This window comes from Macaca thibetana, chromosome 7 (assembly GCF_024542745.1).
Source record: "Macaca thibetana thibetana isolate TM-01 chromosome 7, ASM2454274v1, whole genome shotgun sequence".
Taxonomy (NCBI): domain Eukaryota; kingdom Metazoa; phylum Chordata; class Mammalia; order Primates; family Cercopithecidae; genus Macaca; species Macaca thibetana.
In genome coordinates this window covers 10,694,361-10,715,163 of record NC_065584.1, presented here as the reverse complement: position 1 = coordinate 10,715,163, position 20,803 = coordinate 10,694,361, and the positions used below count along the sequence as shown (strand labels likewise).

Genomic DNA, 20,803 nt, shown 5'->3' with positions numbered 1-20,803 from the left:
CAAGGTGATTCTGATGCATGCTAAAGTTTGAGAACCACTGACGTAGGTGAATGACCATTGCCCTTACTCAAGAGGAGTAAACACTTCACCTGCTCCAGGACCAGTGGGCTGTCGTTGGTCAGTTGCAGTTTCTGTAGCTATCTTTATGAAACATAGCTTGAAATCTAGTGCTTTATCATATTTTATACATATGATTCCTGTCGGTCAGTAGCACCCTTTTTGTGAAATATGTGTTGATTCTCTCGTTTTGTTGAGAGCCAAACCCATTCCAGTGAACTAGGCTGTACCTCTGATTTATGGCAAAAATCCTTATAAATCATGAAAGAGTAGTGGCTATATTAGCCAGGTATATATTTTTGATCTTGTGATTTAGGGGAGATGGTAGATTATATAAGCTGTCTTTACTACAGGATATGTGGACTTATGCCATCCTATAATAATAGAAACCTGTCTCTAAAAAAATAGTTCTTCATTTTATATTAATTTACTTTTGTAACCGTTTGCAAATTTAAAACTTGCCTTGTATGTGTCTCTGTTTTATCTGTATTTGTCATCAAAAGATGCCATCTAATAGTATTTTTAATAGGCAATGATTTGACCTCTGTAATAAAACTTTACTTTTATAAGGTTGGGATGACTAATCTGTAAAAGGAAGCACTTGCTTGAGTCTTGTCGCCTCCATTCTCTCTCTCTGTGATACACTGAAACAGCCAGATTCAAGATCATCAGCAGTTGCTGTTAATGAATTAAAAAGATTGCTTTTGAATTTTCTTTGCATTTTTTTCTATAGCATTTGATACTGTTTATCTTTGTTTCTCATAACAATTGCTTCCATTATCGTTTATGATAACATACCTTTCCCCTAGTTTTCTTTCTGCTTTTCTGGCTGTGCTTCGTCATCTTTATAGGCACTTCTGTGTGTTCCAGCTTTTCTTCTTCTGTTCACTTTTTATTCTATATATTCTATCTGAGTGATGTCAAGCTTCTCTTACTGTCTCTTTACTGTTGATTTCTCTCTGTTTTTTTCTGTAGCCTAGGACACGATTTCCTGAGTCCAGGTCCGTAGCCACTGGCCTGTAAGGAATCTCTACTTAGATATTCTACAGGCATTTCTAAAACTTGTATCATCATCTTTTATCTCCTGATCCTGTCATGAGGATTGTCTCAATGAATGACAGCCTTGAAGCCAGAAACTGGGAAGGCATTCTTGAGCATTCCTTCACTAATATCCTTCACTAATAATTCCTTTTCTAGTCCTGTTGTTTTACCTGGGTGACTTCTCAGATCCATTCATTTCTCTCCACCTTTGCAGCCACTGTCCTGGTCAGGTCATTATTATGTCTTGTCTGGACTCTGACTGTAGCACCGAATCTTCTCTGTCCCAGTCTTGCTGCTTTGCACACCATTGTTATCAGTATGGCTTTTATGACCAAGTACACTGATCAGATAATATGATCATCCTGTTTAAACCTCTCTGATGGCTCCCCAGTGCCCTTCAAATAAGGTGCCAGACTTTTAAAGAGTGACATACAAGACCCTTCATATACAACATTTATCTTCATCCGTTTTATCTCCTCAAAGTCTGTGCTTCAGCCATCTTGCTGCCCTTTGGACTCTTGATCTTTGTATATGATGCTTTAAAATTTTTTTAATATATTTTATTTTACATTATTTTTGTACCAAACCTGTGAAAAATTTTTAGTAGCTTTCCTGAGGTATAATCCATATACTTAGACTATTGGTTTAGCCTCTTGACTGATCTACCTGCCTCTGCCCCTTGCGTCTATACTCCATTCTCCACAAAGCAGCCGAAAGAAGTCTTTGTTACCACAGTCTGATTTTGCTGATCCTCTGCCAGTGGCTCCCCATCTCATTCATAGTGACAGCCAAAACCTATATGTTACCTGTTAAACCCATCGTGTTTGTTCCCTGCTGCTTTCGCTTTCTGATCTCTCTTCTTCTGCCTCACTTAGTTCTCCCCAGCTACTTTTGTCTGCTTGTTTTCCAAACATGTCAAGCATACTCCTGCATCAGGGTCTTATTTATTTATTTGTTTATTTAGAGATGGAGTCTCACTCTTTTGCCCAGACTGGAGTGGAGTGGCATGATCTTGGCTCACTGCAACCTCTGTCTTTCAGGTTCAAGTGATTCTCCCACCTTAGCCTCCCAAGTAGCTGGGATTACAGGTGCGTGCCACCACCATTCCTGGCTAATTTTTGTATTTTTAGTAGAGACAGGGTTTTGCCATGTTGGCCAGGCTGCTCTCGAACTCTTGACCTTGGTAATCCACCTACCTTGGCCTCCCAAAGTGCTGGGATTGCAGGTGTGAGCCACTGTGCCCGCCCACATCAGGGTCTTGGTGCTGCTTTCCCTGGGGTGCTCTTCACTTAAATGCATACATGGCTTATTCCCTCCCTGCTCTCAGGCCACTGCTTGGGTAACACCAGGTCAGTGTTACTTGTGGCCACACTGCTTACCTCTCTTTCCTGCTTAATTTGTCCTCTACAGCACTTCACACTGTCAGATGTACTTCATATTTTATTTCTGGTCTGCATCCTACCACTGAAATGATGGCTTTGTAAGAGTAAGGATTTTCTTTTTTTTTTCGTAAGTGAGGATTTTTTCCTGTTCATTGCTAAATCTCTATTTCCTAGAAACTGACATTTAGTATGTACTTGGTAAATATTTGTTTAATGAATATGGGCAACCTTATTTTTCTAACTCAGTATTCTGGGGCAACTGTACTTCTTTATTTGCTTGAAATAAAATGACAGCCACATTAAAATTATTCTGATGGCAGTTGAAAGTTCTAGTGCCAACATCCTGAACTATTGGTCCAGATAAGTTTTTCCTAAACTAGTGCTTTTTAGAACTTTAGCTTCCTCATTTTTTACTCTTCAGATGCTCCTCTTAAAAGAATTTCATACTTTATTAAAGAAATGTATCACTTACCCTCTGAGGAATTCACAATATCCTTTAGCATATCAAAGGCCATTAGTACTTTTGAATAAAGAAATCTTTAACTTATTTAACTCAGTTTCCCATATGTAATTGATAATCATATGGAAGAAACCAGAAATTGTAAGATGTATTCTAAATTCAGATATGGTAAAACATGAACAAAAGTCTTAAAATATGTGAAATGTACTGTAATATTCTGAGAAACATATTTGGGAACTGAAGTGTATTCTATCAAGGGTTACAGATACACAAACCTAAATATTAATATATTTATAACATTACTTGTTCTGATGTTAAATATTTTACTTTTTTAAACAGCTGATATGAATTCTTCAGAGTCAGTTGGCAGTGATGCACCTTGTGTTGTAAAAGTGGTAAGAAATATTTTAGCTAATTTGTTTCTTTTCTGTTGATTTGGTGTAGTATTTGTTTTGTAAAATGCCTTTTTTGATGAGCTAGAATTGATTAAACCATAAGATACCAAATTTTTAATAATTTAAAAAATATGTAATAAGACACAAAAGTAGCTTTATAGTTTTAAATCACTTGAGTGTGAAAATTTCCTCTCTTGAAATAAAGTGGTCCTGGTATTTGGGGGTAAATGAATGAAAGCATAGAGGCATGCAGATGTGGAATAAAAATATTCAGCTCATTTAAGAAATTTCAGCTACTTTTACAGATACTTTTTATATTTATATACTATAAGTATACTAATTTAATATAATTTTATTGTATTTTATTTTGCATTTGCTTCTGGACTTCCACTTGGTCAGTTTTTTTCTGTTTATTCCCAGTTTTCTTCCCCTTCCATTTTTGTAAATTAAATTATTTATTTAGTTGTGATTGTTGGGCCTTTTTTGCTATAATAATGTTGAAATTAGTTTGTTATGAGTAAAGATTGGCGACATCCTGTCTGACATAAGCATACTTCTAACAGCCAGATCAATTTATATGTTGGCAAACTAGAAGACATTTTAACTATTTTTTAAGTCAATTATGTACCTTTTTGCTTACCAACATTTGTTACTCCCCTTCTTCAAAGTTATTTGATACATATGAAGAATATGTTTTGGTTAAATAGAAGAACCAACAGGATGTATTATCTGGGCAAATTAACATATAACTCCTCCCTTACTTTTTCTCCTACAGGATACATGTATTAGGGTTCTCTAAGGGGACAGAACTAATGGGATAGATGTACATATGAAGGGAACACCCCCATGATTTAATTACCTCCCACCAGATCCCTCCCACAACCTCATGGGGATTATGGGAGCTACAATCCAAGATGAGATTTGGGTGGGGACACAGCCAAACCATATCAGCCAGAACTCAGAAATTAGGATTACTCTGAAGGTTTTCATTTTGTTTCATTTTACTCCCTTTTATATTTTATCTCTTAGGAGTTAGGAGTCAGCTTTTTTGGACCTTTTTAGTGATTTTTAAACTTTTTTAAAAAAATTGAGGCATAATTTTTACAGGGAAGTACGTAGATATAAAATGAACAATTTGAAGGCTTTTGACAAGCACATATACCTGTGTATCCCTCACCTCTTAAAATGTAGAACATTTCCATCACACTAAAAAGATTCCTTATGTTCTTTATCAGTCAAAACCCTACTCCCTTGCACCGTTGGAGGCAACCACTTGTCTTTTTTTTTTTCCTTTTTTTGCCATGAATGAGTTATTCCTGTTCCAGAAGGTTGTGTAAATGGTATTAAACGGTATATATTGTTTTGTAACTTCTTATGCTCAGCATAATGTTTTAATGGTTCATCCATATTGTTGGTGTATCAATCATTTGATTTTATTGCTCTCTTGATAGACATTGGGGTTGTTTCCAGTTTTTGGTATTATGAGTAAAGCTTCTATAAACATTCTTGTACAAGTGTTTTTATGGACATAGGTTTTTTTCTTGGATAAATACTTAGAGTTGCTGGTTTATAGGGAAGATGTCTATTTAAACTTATAAGAAAGTACTAGGCAGATTTCCAAAATGGCTGTGCTCTTTTACACATTGGCCAATAATACATGACAGTTCTGTTTGTTTCCTCTTCAACATTTGGCATTGTCAGGTGTGTGTATTTGTTTTTTAGCCATTACAGTTAGCGTGTAGATGTGAGTTATAGTTTCAGTTTGCATTTACTTGATGTCTAATGATTTTGGGCAGTTTTTTGTTGTGCTTATTGGCCATTCATGTATTTTCCTTTGTGGAGTGCCTCTTCCATCGTTTTTGCCCCTTTCCTCTTATTTTTATCTTTTAAAAATAACTGGGTTGTTTTGCTTTTTATAATTGAGTAGTAAGAGAGTTTTTTTCTGGATGCAGTTCCTTTTTCAGATATGTGTTTTAAACATTTTCTACTGTAGTTTGCCTATTCATTTTTTGAATGCTTTTTCTACATCTGAGATGAATCACAGGATTTTTCTCCTTTATTCTGTTAATGTGGCAGTTACATTGATTGATATTTGAGTATTAACCAAACTTTGTATTCTTAACATACACTCCACTTAGTCATGGTGTATTACACTTTTTACATACTGCTAGAACTGATTTGTGAATACTTCGTTAAGCATTCTTCTGTCTTTGCTCATGAAGGATAGTGGTCTTTTGTTTTTTTCCCCACTGTTTCTTAATTTAAAGTTTCCAATCTCATTGTTGATTTTGGTAGCAGAGTTCCCTACCTGGCACTCTGTTTGGTCTTCCCCGTTTTGCCCTGTAGGTCTCTTAAGTCTCCTCCTTTTTACTCCTACGGCCTCTAGGAGAAAAAACCAGGGCTGCCGTGGACTCACTTTGTTTTCTGTCTTTTAGGGGTCACAGTCCTCCTGTCCTGCCCATTATCTAATTTCTGAAAACAGAAATTTTGTTTTTTTAAAGTCTGTTTTTATCTTTGTTTGCAGCGGGAGGGCTGGGTCCCAGTTATTCCCTCGTGCAGGGAAGCGGAAGCAAAGTGATGCCTTTCAAGTTGTGTCAGTGCTTTATTTCTCCTGCCCCTTTTCATGATGGCCTTTCATTGTAGATTTTTCTTCTTTTTCATTTATGGAATAACATTCTTTTGGGAATATTCAGCCTGCTGCTAAATCAGAGGAACTAAGTTCTTACTATTAAATTGGGTCATTTGTATTTAATTGCAGAATATTGTGTCCATTTGTTTTTGATAATACAAATTAAAATATTAAAATCTATGGGTAAGATGAGTTTCTTCTTAGGTTCATTAAGAGTTCTGTTGTGAGAAGAAAGCAAGTCTCCTTATGACGTCTCATAATGTTGAGGTTCAAATGATGTGGTTACCTCTGACCCCTTGCAGTTAGTTGGCATAGCCGTTTCTGTGTCTTGGAAGGAAAGTGTGCCAGTGTCATATCTTGTAGGTGGAATGGTGTATAATCATGTCTTTTTTGTTCTGTATAGCCTGAACCTTTTTTTTTTTTTTTGAAAAAGGGTCTCACCCTGTTGCCTGGGCTGAAGTGCATTGGTGCAATTATAGCTCATTGCAGCCTTGATCTCCTGGTTTCAAGTGATCCTCTTGCCTCAGCCTCTCTAGTAGCTGGGACTACCAGCATGCAGCACCATGCCTGGCTAATCTTTTTGATTTTTTAGTGGAGATGAGGTCTTGCTTTGTTGCCCAGGCTGGTGTCAAACTCAAGCTCAAGTGATCCTTCCCTCTCAGCCTCCTAAAGTGCTGGGGTTACAGGCGTGAGCCATGGCACATGGCCTCTGAACTTAAGTTGTATTTTATCTTAGAATGATGTGCTTTCTTATTGTACTTAGAAATATTTCTGTTGTTCTTTATTGTGAGTGATTAGAAGTATTTCTGTTGTTAGTCAATGTAACTTGACTTTTACTGCCTTTTTAAGTTACACGGTTAAGAAAAAACATGGCCAGGAACAGGTATTTTCTATATGCTTAAGGTAATGAATTATATTTTTAAGTTTAAGAACAAGTGCCTAGTTTAGGACTGTGTATCTCCTGTCTCCTGATTTAGTTCTGTTTCCATTATCCTTTATTATTTCTTCTCTTTGTAATTAGGACAGCGATAAATACTCAGTTGATTTTTCTTTTGCACTTAATATTTTAGTAACTTTTTGGATATTGTAGTTATCCTAGAAGAATGTCATACACAAAACAATATTACTGACCAGGCGCAGTGGCTCACGCTTGTAAACCCAACACTTTGAGAGGCTGAGGCGGGTGAATCACTTGAGGTCAGGAGTTCAAGACCAGCCTGGCCAACATGGTGAAACCCCATCTCTACTAAAAATACAAAAATTAGCCGGACATGGTGGTGCATTGCCTGTAATCCCAACTACTCGGGAGGCTGAGGCAGGAGAATCACTTGAAACTGGGAGGTGGAGGTTGCAGTGAGCTGAGATGGTGCCACTGCACTCCAGCCTAAGCTACAGAGTGAGACTCTTATCTCAAAAAAACAAACAAACAAACAAAAAAAAACCCCAAAAATAAAACAAAAAATAATATTATTGACTTTCTCTTTCCTTTGAAGGGGAAATTTGTAACTTCTATTTGCTTCTTTTCCCCTAACACTCTCTCCTGAATAAACACCTATAGCACTCATTATATTAACATTTATTTTAGAATTTTATTCTTCTTATGCCACTAGTTGTTTTTAGTTTTTTTGAATGTGTTTATTCTGTCTCTCTAACTAAATTTTAAATTATCTGATAAGGACCTTGTCAATGAAGTTTGTTTTCCCTATGCGGTCTTTAGATGCTTGTTTTATTTATTCTTTTGAATACTTTTTAGCCATTAATTGCCCATTGCCTTTTTACTACTCTCTTCATTTACTCTCAACTTCCTGATGTCCTTCACTTTCCTGTCTTATCTGTACCATAGAGAGTAGGCCCACTCATAATTTGCCTTCTCACACTTTATAATATTAATAGTTGAAATGTTTCACCAAATAACAAACATGTAAAATGAGTATCAGTTCTTCCTGGTATTAAAATCAGAACTGTTTATGAACATTTGTCATTTAAAACATTATGGGCTATTAAAGATCCTGTTTTCAAAGAACATGTACTACTCTTTGGGGAAGTTTTATAATTATTTCTAAAAAAGCAGGATACAAAGTTCTATATGTAGTATGAAGGTTTTATAAAATGGCTATTTATGAAGAAAATATATCAGAATTTCCATATTTTCTAAAATGAGCATGTATTTTATCATTAGAGAAAAAACTTGCAAATATTACTTAAGAAATAAAGGTAAATTGATTTTCTAATGTGAAATTTTACTTAATAATGGACTAGCATATCAAACAGTGATTCTCAATCTTGGTTGTAGAGTATAATCAGAATCTCTGGGTGCAGGGCCTGGTTATTGGTATTTTTAGTAAAGCTTCCCAGGTGATTCTTTTGTGCATCAAGATTGAGAGCCACTGGTAGAATCTGGCACACAGAGCCCTTAATTATTTTAAATGGAATCATGTGTGCAGGCACATTTTTATCCTTGTTTTCAGTAGGGGTTTGTAGGTACCCTGTGCTGCTGGTAAGGGTTTCTAACTTAATGTGGACGCTTTGTCAAGAAATTGGTTATTGCTGGTAATACATGTATCTGCCTTATGAAACAGCTCCAGATAGTTAACCCACAACTTTCTTATTTGGCATTGGAGTGAAGTTAAGACATACCCATTCAAGGTAGATGTTAGGCACATATTAAAAATGTTCTCCTATGTACCAAATGATGGTCTCTGGTTTTGTTTGGGGCCTTAATTCTTGACCAGCAGGAGAAACATTATTTTATTTCTGAAAGTAACTGTGCAGAGAGAAATGTTAAATTGATAATAAGTTGGATAATGCAAGGAGAAAGAAATTTTCTTTTGTGTTCTCTTGCTGACAGGCTTAATGTGAAATTAGTAGTTCTTTGGTTTTTTTTTGTTGTTTTTTTTTTTTTGAGACAGAGTCTCGCTCTGTCGCCCAGGCTGGAGTGAGTGGCATGATCTCAGCTCACTGCAAGCTCCGCCTCCCGGGTTCCCGCCATTCTCCTGCCTCAGCCTCCTGAGTAGCTGGGACTACAGGCGCCCGCCACCTCGCCCGGCTAGTTTTGTTTTGGTATTTTTTAGTAGAGACGGGGTTTCACCGTGTTAGCCAGGATGGTCTCGATCTCCTGACCTCGTGATCTGCCCGCCTCGGCCTCCCAAAGTGCTGGGATTACAGGCTTGAGCCACCGCGCCTGGCGAAATTAGTAGTTCTTTGAATTGCACTTACCCTTAGTCATTTCAGTAGCAGAACTAGAGGCAGAGGTCAGGCTTTTGGTTGGTATCCTAACAGGTCATTGTATCGTCGTCTTTTTCTGTTGTGAATTGATACGAATCTGTATTTCACAGGTCCTTGGAAAGAAGTTTGCAGACTGATGTTTCATTTTCCTCACTGATGTTATGAGAAGTGACCTGAATTTTTAATTCATATATCATAATTTTTTGGTAGGAAGGAGAAATTTTGTACAGCTTCATTTTTAAATGGCAGCCAGTTGCTTTTAGCTGGTGCCATTGAAATGTATCACATTTTAATTTTTTTTCTGTTGTCATCTTCATTTTGACACTTAGAAGTCTTAAAGAAACGTTTAGTGATATTCTAGTTAAAATGTCAGTCCCAATTTCTTTTCTAAATCTTGGCTATTATAGAGTTGGCAGAGTATTTTAGATTTGAAATATGTTAATAAAATTTTAGTTATGAGTTAAGGTATTTTCTTCAACAGGAATAGCTAGCTTTGGCTAGAGTGCAATGCCAAGGAAGTAGCTCCTTTATTTTGTGATAATGGAAGTTTATTGGATTAGAAGAAGTATGAAATGAGCCCGGAGAGCCTTCTTGTAGTGGGCTTTCATTATAATAGCCTGATTTATATGGTTGATTCTCATTATTATAAGTTTAATAAATTATTGCCTGAAGGAAAACTTGAAAGTTAAAGTTGATATGACGTAGGCTGAAACTGAATAAATCAGAATTTTATATTGATTTGTCTTAGGAAAACCTCTTTCAAACCTGAATTATATAAATGAGCTATTCCAAAGATAAGCTTTGGAGAGGAACTTTACCAGAATTCCTCTTTTTGAATTTCTGTTTCTTACACTGATTCTGTGATTCCTACCGAAGACCTATTCTTAGCCATTGGCTGGAAACATTGCAAGTTTCTCTTGCAGATGCTTGCAAGTGTCAAACTATTGTTGCTGCTAGGAAAGGAGCCACAGGTTATAGAGAAACTTGGGTGCTGAGTCCATAAATTAAGGAATCAGCACTCATACTTTTTCAGTATGTTGGTTAGTTCCTACTTCTTAAGGAGTTGATGCATGCCAAGCCATGATACTACTGTCTTCCAAGGTTAGGGTGAAAAGTGTACTTACCTGTAACAAATAAGGCAAGCTTATTTTCAGGTTGTGATCCAAGTGTTAATGTGTGTTGCCCATTTGCTGTTAAATGCTCATTCATAACTGCCTGACTCTGCAGATTGGCTAATCAGTTTTCCTCTAAGTACTTTATTTTTGAGACGGAGTCTTGGTTTGTCTCCTAGGGTGGAGTGCAGTGGCACAGTCTCAGCTTACTGCAACCTCTACCTCTTGGGTTCAAGTGATTCTCCTCCCTCAGCCTCCTAAGTAGCTGGGATTACAGGTGCCTGCCACCACAGCCAGCTAAGTTTTGTATTTTTAGTAGAGATGGGATTTCAGCATGTTGGCCAGGCTTGTCTTGAACTCCTGACCTCAAGTAATTCACCCGCCTTGGCCTCCCAAACGCTGGGATGACAGGCATGAGCCACCATGCCCACCTTCCTCTAAGTACTTTAATTGGGGATTCCTATTTTCTGAATTATAAGAAATCTGAGATAATTAGAGCAGAGAGTGTGGAGTGGTTTTCTACAGTTGAGGATGTCTTCAGTGAAGAAAAGGTGAACATATTTTAAGTGCTTGCAAAAGTCATCTCTAGTAACCCAAAACTATAAATTATCTCTCATTTAAGATAGTAGGCCTCATTACTCACTTCCCCCAATGCTCTATTTAACTTTGAACTCCAGCTACACAAGATATTCTGCCCAAAATAATTTTTTTCTCATACCTCCTAAAAAGAAAAGCAACCCCAAAATTAGTTTAAAAATGTTAGTTTCCTCATTTGAAGTTTTCACTGCTTTAAATACTTTTTTCTGATTCCCAATAAATAATGACCAACACAAAATACCAAACATTAAATAAATACTAATTTTAATCAGATGAAATTTACTATTTAAAAAGTCCACAGAATTATAAGATCTTTTCCACTCATATATTTACTTAACAAGACAAAACTGCTGACAGGCTGTCATTTCTTGTTCGTGCAAATACCTTTTTGTGAATGTATGTTTCTTTAGTAATAATTTTAATTGTTAATATCTCTAAAAATATAAAATGAATGTAGTCCATAACGTTGGTAGAAGACAATTGTTAATGAGCCCCATGTTTTTCTTGACTTTAAATCATATGGGAAATAAGTTGAATGGCTCTTTGGTTTGACAAACGTAGGAATCCTTGGCAGAAAGGAAAGATGCAGGTTAGTGGACAGTGCATGCTTGTTAGGGAGATGCAGAATATGCACTCTTCTTTGTGGTAAGGTCTGTTTTTGCCAGTCCTGATAAAGTAGATATAACTGTAATGAAAACAGGAAAGGAATGGGATTTTGGCATTAATTGGTTAAATCAGGTATTGAAATTTTATTAAATCTGAGAAATATCTTGTAGCCCCTTGGTGATACAGTTAAGATGGTTGCTCATCTTTGCTTAAGGGAAAGCTTAATAAAGATGAAAATTAGTTTAAACATTTTTCTTAAACTTCTGCAGGCTGAGCTATATATCTGGTTTTGTATAATATATCACTTATAGAAATGGAACTTGAGCAATGTAAGAAATATAGACTAATATTTCTCTGAACATTTCTAAGGAGTTTGACTTAACACAGTTATAAACTTAAGTATCAAAATTACATTGGACAGAAAAATAGATTTGTTGGTCTTTGAAGGTTCATTGAAAATATCTCAGTAATTTTAACTACTGCTAGTACTAATTAACTCTTATATTTTAAGGAACCCAGTGACAATGGACCTCTTTTTACTGAATTAAAGTTCTACCAACGAGCTGCAAAACCGGAGCAAAGTAAGAAGTACAGTACACATACGTTTACACTTTTAAAATGACCAACTTTTTTTTAAGCCAAGACCTAGAGCATTATATCTTATTTTTTATGACTCTTTGTTATTTTTTTGCTTTACAAATTCCACTTACATAAGATTTGTATGAAAGAATTCTGGTCTTTTAATGGGTTTGTTGCATCAAGATTTTATCTGTATTGATACGTAGAATAAAGTTAATAATAAATGACCTATGATTTAGGAAATATTGTTAAACATTGAGAATTATTGTTGAACTAGAACAGGATATCAAGGTAGAGAGCCAGAACCTCTCCTAGTTACTTTAGTCCCTTCTGTCCTTTTTCCATCTCTCCTAGATCTTGATTTCCTGGTTGAGGACTTTTATATTGAGAAAGAAAAACCTCTTAGATTGGTATGAAAAATAGGTCTTCCTATAGAAGCAAGTAAACATTATGTAATTAGAGAGATAAACGGCAACTTCAGGATAGTCCACCCCTGTGTTCTCAGATTCCACATCCTCAGACTCAACCAACCAGCATCAAAAATATTCCAGAAAAAAAAAACACACACACAATAAAAAATAACAATAGCAAAAAATAATACAAATAAAAAACTAGTACAGTGTAACAACTATTGATACAGCATTTTCGTTGTATTACATATTATTAGTAACCTAGAGATGAGATAAAGTATATAGGAGGATGTGTGGAGGTTATATGCAGCTATTACACCATTTTATATGACGGACTTGAGCATCTGGATTTTGGTATCTTGAGGGGTGGCGGTTCCTGGAACCAAGCCCCTAGAACAAAGGAATGACTGTACTGTGGTTGTGATTTTTTAAAAAAATGCTTTTTATAGATTTTTCATTTTAAAGACAATTTTAAGGGCAGGATAACAGTTTTGTAGGTTAATAAAAATGTTTTCATTGTAAAATGCTTTTCATTACTGTATTCTTCATTTTCTTTTTTATGAATACAGGCGAATTCTTATTGCATGTTTAAATACATTTTGCTCGTAATGATTTTTAAAAAAATTATCATTTATGTATAACAATTGAAATCACAAAGATCTGTTTGAATTTGTAGTTCAGAAATGGATTCGTACCCATAAGCTGAAGTACCTGGGTGTTCCTAAGTATTGGGGGTCTGGTCTACATGACAAAAATGGAAAAAGGTAAAAATATGTGTGATTTGTCTTTCTCCTTCCCTTTTGCAACATCCGCTATTTAGTTGGTTTAGTCAGTAATTATTTTCTGATCACTTACAGTATTACTAGGCCTCCCTCTAGACTATGTGGAATGTGTGTGACAGAGAGGAATAAGATGTTATCTCTGTCCTCTGCTTTCCATAGCAGCAGGCTATAATGCCCTGTTAGAATAGGGGTGCCTCTCTGGTAAGGGGACTTCTACAGAGCAATAGCAACTGACAGGGAGGAACAAAGCCAAACAGACCCTGCATTTTTCCCTTTGCCCTTAAAAATAAACAAACTATGTTCTTTATGCAAAAGGGAACCCCTTCAGGATTCCATTTGGTATTTCATGTTGGGTACGTAATCTGCCCACACCAGATCAGGCTCACCCTTTATGAGGGATTTAGTGTAGCTGGTGAGTGAAAGCAAATATGTATGAAACAATTAGAGAACAATTAAGTGCAAAATTGTATGATACTGATTTGTGTGTCTTAGGAGTTCAGAGAATGGAGAGAACGATTTCTTTGGGATAGTTTATTTGGAGAAAACCTCTAATGCTTTGGTGCATAAGCAGCACTTGATACATATTTGAATGAATCAATGGAACTTCATGGAGTAAGGCTTTGGTAGCTGAGACGTGAAGGGTAGATTTAGTTTGGAACTGGGGATACATTGCTTAGGATGATTTCAGCTGCAAGTAAAGGAAAACTTTGACTCAGGCAGTCATCAAGGGCCCAGGTTCCTTATCTTGCACCTTTGCCCTCCTCATCTTAGTTTTGTTCTCTGTTAGTTCTCCATTGTGTGGTCGCCAGGTGGCTGCTCCATTTCTAGGCTTCACATGCAGGCACAGTACCCAAGGGCAGAAAATGGTATCTATCGTGTGTTGTGAGTTTCACTTTCCTGGCAAAGAAAGCTTTCCCAGGAGCCCTGTGGCAGACTTCCTCTCATGTTTTCTTGGTCAGAATTTTATCAATACTTACTCTTAAACTATTCACTGGCAAGGACAAAGTGATCACAGTGATCCATGTGGAAAAGGATGGAATGCCAGAACCAAATTGGTGCTCCGTTAGAAAGGATTAAGAGGAGGGGTAGTAGTTGGGTAGGCAGCCAGTGTTGTTTACTTGGGAACCATGCCTCTCTTAGGGAGTGTGGGGATTCCTGAAGTCACGTTGAACGTTTTATTTTATATGATTTTGCTGGGATAGCAAAATATGTTATAGTTTTTATAATATTTTCTTGAGAAATACTATAGAGCAAGGATTAGTTAAGAGCAAGGATTCTAGAGCTAGACTGCCTAGTTTTAAAACCTTGTTTTGCCCTTTAAAATGTGTGTGACTTTGGGCAATTTTTTGCTTTAATTTCCTTATCTGTGAAATGGAGTAACAGCTAACCACTTAATGATGATTAAGTATAATGCTACAAGAGTATATGTAGAATATAGATGTTAGCTTTCGCTCTCAAAGGGGTCTTTAATCGCTTAAATGTTAAAACCTACTGGTTTAGAAAATCATTGAGGAGGCGGAATAGCATCCTTAGCGGGAGATTAACGTGAGCACAAGGATAGACTTCTGTTCTACTGTATGACGCAATGGCCGTCTTCCTCTAGCAGAGGAAGAGGGCATGCGTGTAAGAGAAAAGGAAGTAAACTTGGAGAAAAAGTCGGTGGCAGATAATGAAGACCCATAGAGGAAGGAACAGTTTGGAACCAATGTCTAGTAGGTAGTCAGAAGCTATCACTTGCTCTTGAGCAAGGGATGAGGTGACACGGTGGTGAAGGTGGCATTTGGGAAATGGTTTACGTGGTGAATTAAAGACTGTCTAAAGGGGAGTAAGACAAGAAAAACCCTTAGTGATGACTTGCTAGGAAGCAAATCTGTTTGACTGTGTGCTCCAGTATACAATAGTTATATTTCTAAGGAACAGTGCGTTATGGAAACCACATTTCATAGAGATGATTGGAAGAAAAGTGTGCCTGGGGCTAGAGCATTTTTCCACTTGGAATAACAGCCTTTTCCTCTTTCCATAATTTCAATATAAACGTCTAAAAAAAAAAAAAACAAAAACCAAGTACAGTATATTGCAGCAAAACCTAAACACCAGACAAATCTAGCACTAGATTGATTGTACTTGACTGCATCAGGTGTGGTCATGGGCTAGTTAACTTTCTGTCTCTCTCGTTTCCCTGTCTGTGAGATGAGGATAATAGTACTTTATGAATTACTGTGAAGATGAAATGAAAACATGTAAATTATAAGGGGCACATAGTAAGTGCCCAGGAAATATTTCTTGCAGTCATCATCACTGTGATTATCATAATTGGTTTCATTTGTTTGTCTATGATTTTTGTTTGTCAGTGGTGATATTTTGCTTAAGAATGATGGTCTTTTTAAAAGTAACCCAAACTGTCATATCACATTTTACCATATACATTCTTATCACCCATTTTATGATAAAGTTTGGAACCAGTTAAACAGGGTTTTGTTTGTATAACTCCTGTGAGGTGACCGGGGGCTAACTGGGTCCAAGGTTGACACTGTAAGCTGACTGACGAGGGTACTGCTGGAAAGAACTTCCCTGGTGTGGATCAGAAGTGCCTTAGAATGTGGTGACAAACGAGAACACAGTCTAAGTCTTAACTCACCACTTATTAGTGATGACTTTACCTCTTAGCCCATTTCTTCTATAAAATGAGGTTGCTAGAAATGTCTCCTTTAAAAGATGGCGTTAGTCATGTATCAGGCATTGATTTGCTTTTTAGGTTGAAGCTCTTAAAAAGAATCATCGTAGGTCTTAGAAAGTAAAGAAATAGAAAGCAGATTATTCTTCCAGCCCCCTCCTGTACCAGACATCCTTAGTTTTTCTTGTAACTCATTTGAATTAATATGTATATAGGGCTTAGAACAATGTTAGCTGCTACCATTATTAAATTATTTATACTGATGTATATTTTTCTTTTACTTGCACGTTTTTATTCAAGTCTCCAGAAAAGTCTACATCAAAGGTTTTACTTTAGAGAAGTTACTTAGAAATAACTTCCATTTTACTACTCAATGGTAGAGCTGTCTTTCCAGAAGAATGTGGTAATGGTTTCTATGAAATTTGTGGAATCATGTTTCAGTTGATGTTTATGATTTAGGTATGGTGACAAGATTAAGGGCTTAATAAGAATGGTGGTAGGGTGATTTGTGAATAAAAACAAAGACCTATGTAATAGAATTTATTGATAGACCCCATGTTGAATTAAGCAGTTGTGTTTTAGCCATCTTTCAGGCTGTTACAGAGGTTGTATTTTTGTTACCTGTGTATTACAGGCCTTAAGTATCCCTTATCTGAAATGTTGGCACCAGAAGTATTTTAGATTTGGGATTTCTTAAGGATTTTGGAATATTTGCATTAATACCTACTGGTTGAGCATCCCAAATCCGAAAATGGGAAGTACAAAATGCTCCAATGAGCATTTCCTTTGAGTATCATGTTGGCACTAAACCCCCCCCCCCCCCCCCCCCCCCCCCCCCCCCCCCCCCCCCCCCCCCCCCCCCCCCCCCCCCCCCCCTCCCAAAAACTTTCTAATTTTGGAGCACTTCTGATTTCAGATTTTCAGATTTGAGATGCTCATCCTATATTATAATCATTACACACATCACCTATTTAGTAAAAGCCAACATGTATATGTGCCCTGGTTTCATCTCTCAACCTTTCAAAACCTGTTATACAGAGGAAACCAGGAAGTCAAAGTTACCATTTTCACTTTATTATCTTACAAGCCAAGGTGCTAGGAAATCCTACATGAATACATTTTGTCACTTCCCCCCCCCCCCCCCCCCCCCCGAGATGGAGTTTCACTCTTGTTGCCCAGCTGGAGTGCAGTGGCTCAGTCTCGGCTCACTGCAATCTCTGCTTCCCAGGTTCAAGCAATTCTCCTGCCTTAGCCTCCTGAGTTGCTGGGATTACAGGCACCTGCCACCATGCCCGGCTAATTCTTGTATTTTTAGTAGAGACAGGGTTTCACCATGTTGGCCAGGCTGGTCTTGAATTGCTGACCTCAGGTGATCCACCAGCCTTGGCCTCCCAGAGCGCTAGGATTACAGGCGTGAACTACTGCGCCCGACCACCAGTGACTAATTTTATAACCTTGGACAAATCGCTTTACCTCTGAAGACCTTATTTTATTTATTAAAAGATGTTTAGACAAGATGATTTTCTAATTTTCTTCCAATTCAAAAATGAATAGAATTCTGAGTTACTTGTTTAGCATCTTGTCTTTTAATGTTAGTCAACTCTTCCTTCCCTATTGAACTTGTCATATTGTTATCATAGAAGCCTACAACATATAAATGGGGTTTTTGTATCCTACTGACATTTATTTCAGTATATGTAGTGCAGTGGTTAAAAGCATGATTTTGCCACATACTAGAGTACAAATTATCAGTTTTCTTCTGCTGTAAAATGGGGATGATAGGAATTACCTACCTTATAGAGTGATGTGAGGTTTAAATGCATTAATAACATTTTAAGTACTTACATTAGTGCTGTGCTTATACCAGGTGTTCAGTAAATGCTAGATGTTAGAGTGTTGATGAGTCATAATCTTCCTTGTTGGAGATGTCCTGAAACATTCTGAGTGTGGTTTTGGTTTTTATTGATTTACTGAATGATTTCACCAGACAAATTAGAATCTGGAAAACTGTTGAAGGTAAAAGTGGTCCTCAGAGCAGAAGCTGAGCAGTGTTATTGCAAATAGGTGATGCTTTTCTGTACATACTGAAATACAACATGATTATTGAATCTGAGTTTTGGGTGCTGGAAGTGACCTTAGAAAGGGTGAGTCCCTACTCTCTCATTTTACTTCTGTGGAAATTGAGGCCCAAGGAAGTAATGTGACTCAGCCAAGGTGACATAGCTGCTTTACGGCCAAACCAATTATCTTCACGTTTTTCCGGGATATTTGTTTTTCCCCAAATCTTGGCCATTGAGTGTTTAATGTACAATCCTTCTGTGCCATTTAAACAATGGTATTGAATCTGGCTCTTGTTAAAGCATCTGACAAGAATCTTGATTTTAGCAGAATGTTATTACTGCTGAATATACCTTAAAAATACAGAGAAACAGTCACAGGAAGGAAGCTGATATCCAGAAACATTAATTAATTTTAACTATGAGAAAAATCAATGCTGTCATTTTTATTTAGCTTGTTTTATTTTTACTGTGAATAAACCTGTTGGGTTCTCTCTGTGAGCATTATCTTAAATTGAATAGTCTCCTAAAACTAGCTGAGACCAGGAAGAGGCCCTCCAGGTTAGCAGGACCTGAAAGCACTCTGAACTCTTGAGATTTCTAGTTGGGAGAAATTGTTGCAAATGTTTGTATTTCTTTTTTTAAAAAAACGTATTTACTAAACATTGTCTTGAAAAGATTGCTTTGAGAGTACTCATTGCAAAGTTGGTTTTCTTGAATTGTATTTTGTTCATTGGCTTTTCATATTTGTCTTCAGTTATAGGTTTATGATAATGGATCGCTTTGGGAGTGACCTTCAGAAAATATATGAAGCAAATGCCAAAAGGTTTTCTCGGAAAACTGTCTTGCAGCTAAGCTTAAGAATTGTATGTGAGCTATATTCTTCTTGTTTTTAAAAAATTGTTTTTAGTACAGTAAAGGCTAGTTTATGTTGAAGCTTGGTCCTCTGCTGGCTGGTGTTAGGTACTGCATTAACTTATTCTGTATGTATTTTCATAGCTGGATATTCTGGAATATATTCACGAGCATGAGTATGTGCATGGAGATATCAAGGCCTCAAATCTTCTTCTGAACTACAAGAATCCTGACCAGGTAGTTTTATAACTTTAATTTCTACTATTTAAAACGTGTTGTTTGAAAATAAATATGGTTGCTTTGAACTTTTGAACCTATGTAGAAGTTTTACTTTTTGAAGTAGATTTGGTAATAATATTTCTTCTTGACACTTTGATCTAGTTAACATTCTACATTTTTGATGTGATTTGTTGGCACTTTATCAAGTTGGCTATTTTGCCCTAAATAAGATTCAGAAGAAGTGCTTGTGATACAAAATGAATTTCAAATAGCTATTTGGGGGTGGAAGCTTAAAATTATATAGTACACCAATGAATTATGTTTGCCTGTCTGCTTTGTCACTTTTTTTATTCCTTTGTTCAAGAAATCCATCAAATGTAAGTGTTCTATTACTTGGAAAATTTGGTCTTTAACATGTTGATTATTCAAATCAATTGGTTTACAGAAATATCTTAGCTGTCTAAATTTGTATACCCTTAGTGTTTGGAATTCAAATGTGCATTTTTTTTTTTTGCTTATTACATTCCCTTGTAATTTTTACTTTCTAATGAAAGGAGAAAAGCTAATGTTATTATACCTTTATTTAGGTGAGTTTAGTTGAAGTAGAGGGATCTATACTATTTTCCTGTATAGCTGTTTCTGTGATTTCGGTGAAAGTAAGGTTTAGTTGACATTCATACTTAATGTATGTTCTCACTTCTTTCTTGATCTTAAATAAAAAGGAAGATTTAAACATTTTAAGTGTGTTTGGGTGCTTTGATTATTATAATTATTTGTCAGTACTCTGTACTTCATTCTTTCTCTCAAATATACCTTTACCTTTGCTTAGTTTTTCCTTTTTCCTTTGGGTCCTTTTTCTTTTTCTGTTGTCTCACGTTTGCTTCCCTTCCTCCAATGTCAGTTATGGTGGATATAAGGGAATCTATATAAGTATAAAAGAAGAAAGTTACTATACTGTTAATACAGTGTGCTAATGGAGAAGTCTTAAAAAGGCAATCATCAAATTCATCTCTGCTGTTTCTAGCCATTTCTTTTTAGATGTTTCTAGGCCAAGAACAAAGAAAACGCAGCTAACAACCTGAACAATAAGGGTTCCATTAATTGAAATAGGCTGGACTTGTATAGTATAATAAAATACAACTTATATCACTTTGCAGGTGACTACAACATGCTGCCTTTGTTTATATGGAAATATTTTTGCAGCTCTGTTATCCTTCAGACATATGCTTTGGATGGGATTATTTTTCCAGTGTTAGATGTATGTGCTAGATCTAGCTACATATTTTTGCTTCAGTTTCCTCTTGTGCCCAGATGCATGCATTTGTGACATTTACTCAGAATTAGAGATGTAATATGTGGCTATGAAATAGAAGAAAGCCAAGTTTATTAGCTTTGTATGCTAATCAGACCCACATGTATATGCCTATGAATAAGTATGTATATAATATTAAAATTTACTTTTAATCATGAAGACTTGGCTTTAGAATATAGTATTTAAATATAGATAAGAGCCTGATCTAACAGTTCTTTAGATCATTATTATGATGTATGAAATATTTTTATAAAGTAAATTGAGATTTGATTATTTTACAAGTGAAGAAACAGAGGAATAGAAGGTAACTAACATATCCTGTGTCAACATCATTAGCAGTCTTCTACTGGGTGTGCTTTTCTGTGTGGGAAGTAGCAGTTGTATCGCAACAAGTATTGATGGTTTGCTCTG

General features: G+C 36.3%; 1 protein-coding gene across 4 annotated transcripts in view; it reads left to right on the top strand.

Moving 5' to 3' along the window:
* Window positions 1-20,803, top strand: part of VRK1 (VRK serine/threonine kinase 1) — an 85,275-nt gene that overhangs the window by 37,353 nt on the left and 27,119 nt on the right. For all 4 annotated transcript variants that reach the window (XM_050799136.1, XM_050799139.1, XM_050799138.1 and 1 more), the window contains exons 3-7: window positions 3,280-3,335; window positions 12,016-12,085; window positions 13,170-13,257; window positions 18,764-18,872; window positions 19,006-19,098. In XM_050799136.1, the coding sequence (XP_050655093.1) occupies window positions 3,280-3,335; window positions 12,016-12,085; window positions 13,170-13,257; window positions 18,764-18,872; window positions 19,006-19,098 (416 nt within the window). The remainder of the gene's footprint in view (window positions 1-3,279; window positions 3,336-12,015; window positions 12,086-13,169; window positions 13,258-18,763; window positions 18,873-19,005; window positions 19,099-20,803) is intronic.